Genomic DNA, 1,406 nt, shown 5'->3' with positions numbered 1-1,406 from the left:
ATAAAACCTTTTTTACCAGCAGTCAGGAGATGAGGAGACATAATGTCCTGGGTAAGCTTGCTGCCAAGGACCCTCCAAATTACTGAGAAGCAACCATATCAATTTGAAGACTAACATGTGACTGATTCAGGCCAGGATCTTTCAAATCTCTTGCTATGCATGTGAGAGCAGAACTATGAATAAGAAAGAATGACAAGGATTGAGCTAGGTGTTGGAGAAGAGTATTGAATATGCCATGGACTGCCACAAGAATACGTATGTCTTGGAGAAAGTGCAGCCAGAGTGTTCTTTGGAGGAAAAGATGGTGCAGCTTTATCTCACATTGAGCATATTGTTAAGAAAAGTTATTCCTTGGAAAGGGGTGTCATGTTTGAAAAGATGAACATTTAACAAAAGAGAGGAAGGAAGAACCTTAACTAAATGGATTGATACAGTGACTACAACAATGGACTCCAGTATGCCAGAGATTATGAGAATGACACAGGATAGGGCAGGGTTTAGCTCTGTTGTTCATAGGGTTTACAGAAAGTGAGTCATTTTCAACTAAATGGCACCTAGAACCAACCACATCATTGATCAATGCCTCTCTTGATCCCTGCAACCCTACAAGTTATACTCCTATTTTCACAGTAATGGTCTTACACAGTATTTGTCCTTTTATGACTGAGTTATTTCATTCAGTATTCGGTTCCCAGCCTTAACTATGTTACATAGTATGCTACTGTTTGGTTGATCCTTAGCAATGCATAATATTCCATCATTTTCTCCACCACAATTCCAACACAATTTCTCTTTCCCTTTGTTTGCTGATGGGAAATCAGGCTATTTCTATTTTCTTACTATTGTGAATAATGCTATGACAAATATATTGTTGTTGTTGTTGTTGTTGTTGTTCATTGCCTTCGAGTCAAGCACGACTCATTGCAACCTTATGAAAGAAAGGCTTGAAGCCCCTCTACAACTATCAACATTTATCAAAGTTCATAGGGTTTCCGGAGGCATGTTGTTTAGGAAGTGGATAAGTCGTATATATTTGTTTGTGCCTCTGCTCTGATTCTTCTAGTTAAAGTCTTAAAAGAAATAATACATATATTTCAATCCTGTATGCTAATGTAATTTATTTCCTTTTTCATTTATAGATGGTTATGTCCTACGGAGTTATTTAGATGATGGGTGAGTTCATTTTTTTTCTATATTTTTTTCACTATAGTTTTAAAAACAAGTTGGTGCTTTTCTAATATAGTTTAAGTAATATGATTTCTGTTGTACATTCTGTTGTACAACGACTGGAGCAGCACATCAACAGAGAACTACCAGAAGTCCAGGCTGGTTTCAGAAGGGGTCGTGGTACTAGAGATATTATAGCTGATGTTAGATGGATCTTGGCTGAAAGCAGGGAATACCAG

General features: G+C 37.3%; 1 protein-coding gene across 1 annotated transcript in view; it reads left to right on the top strand.

The window, feature by feature from the left end:
- FYB (FYN binding protein) overlaps positions 1-1,406 on the top strand; it is a 181,313-nt gene that overhangs the window by 165,545 nt on the left and 14,362 nt on the right. The window contains exon 16 of the mRNA XM_006889579.1: positions 1,140-1,173. Coding sequence (XP_006889641.1) covers positions 1,140-1,173 — 34 coding nt within the window. The remainder of the gene's footprint in view (positions 1-1,139; positions 1,174-1,406) is intronic.

This window comes from Elephantulus edwardii, unplaced genomic scaffold, assembly GCF_000299155.1.
Source record: "Elephantulus edwardii isolate Elephantulus edwardi_28Jun2011 unplaced genomic scaffold, EleEdw1.0 scaffold00079, whole genome shotgun sequence".
NCBI classification, from domain to species: domain Eukaryota; kingdom Metazoa; phylum Chordata; class Mammalia; order Macroscelidea; family Macroscelididae; genus Elephantulus; species Elephantulus edwardii.
This window is presented reverse-complemented; position numbering and strand designations above follow the sequence as displayed.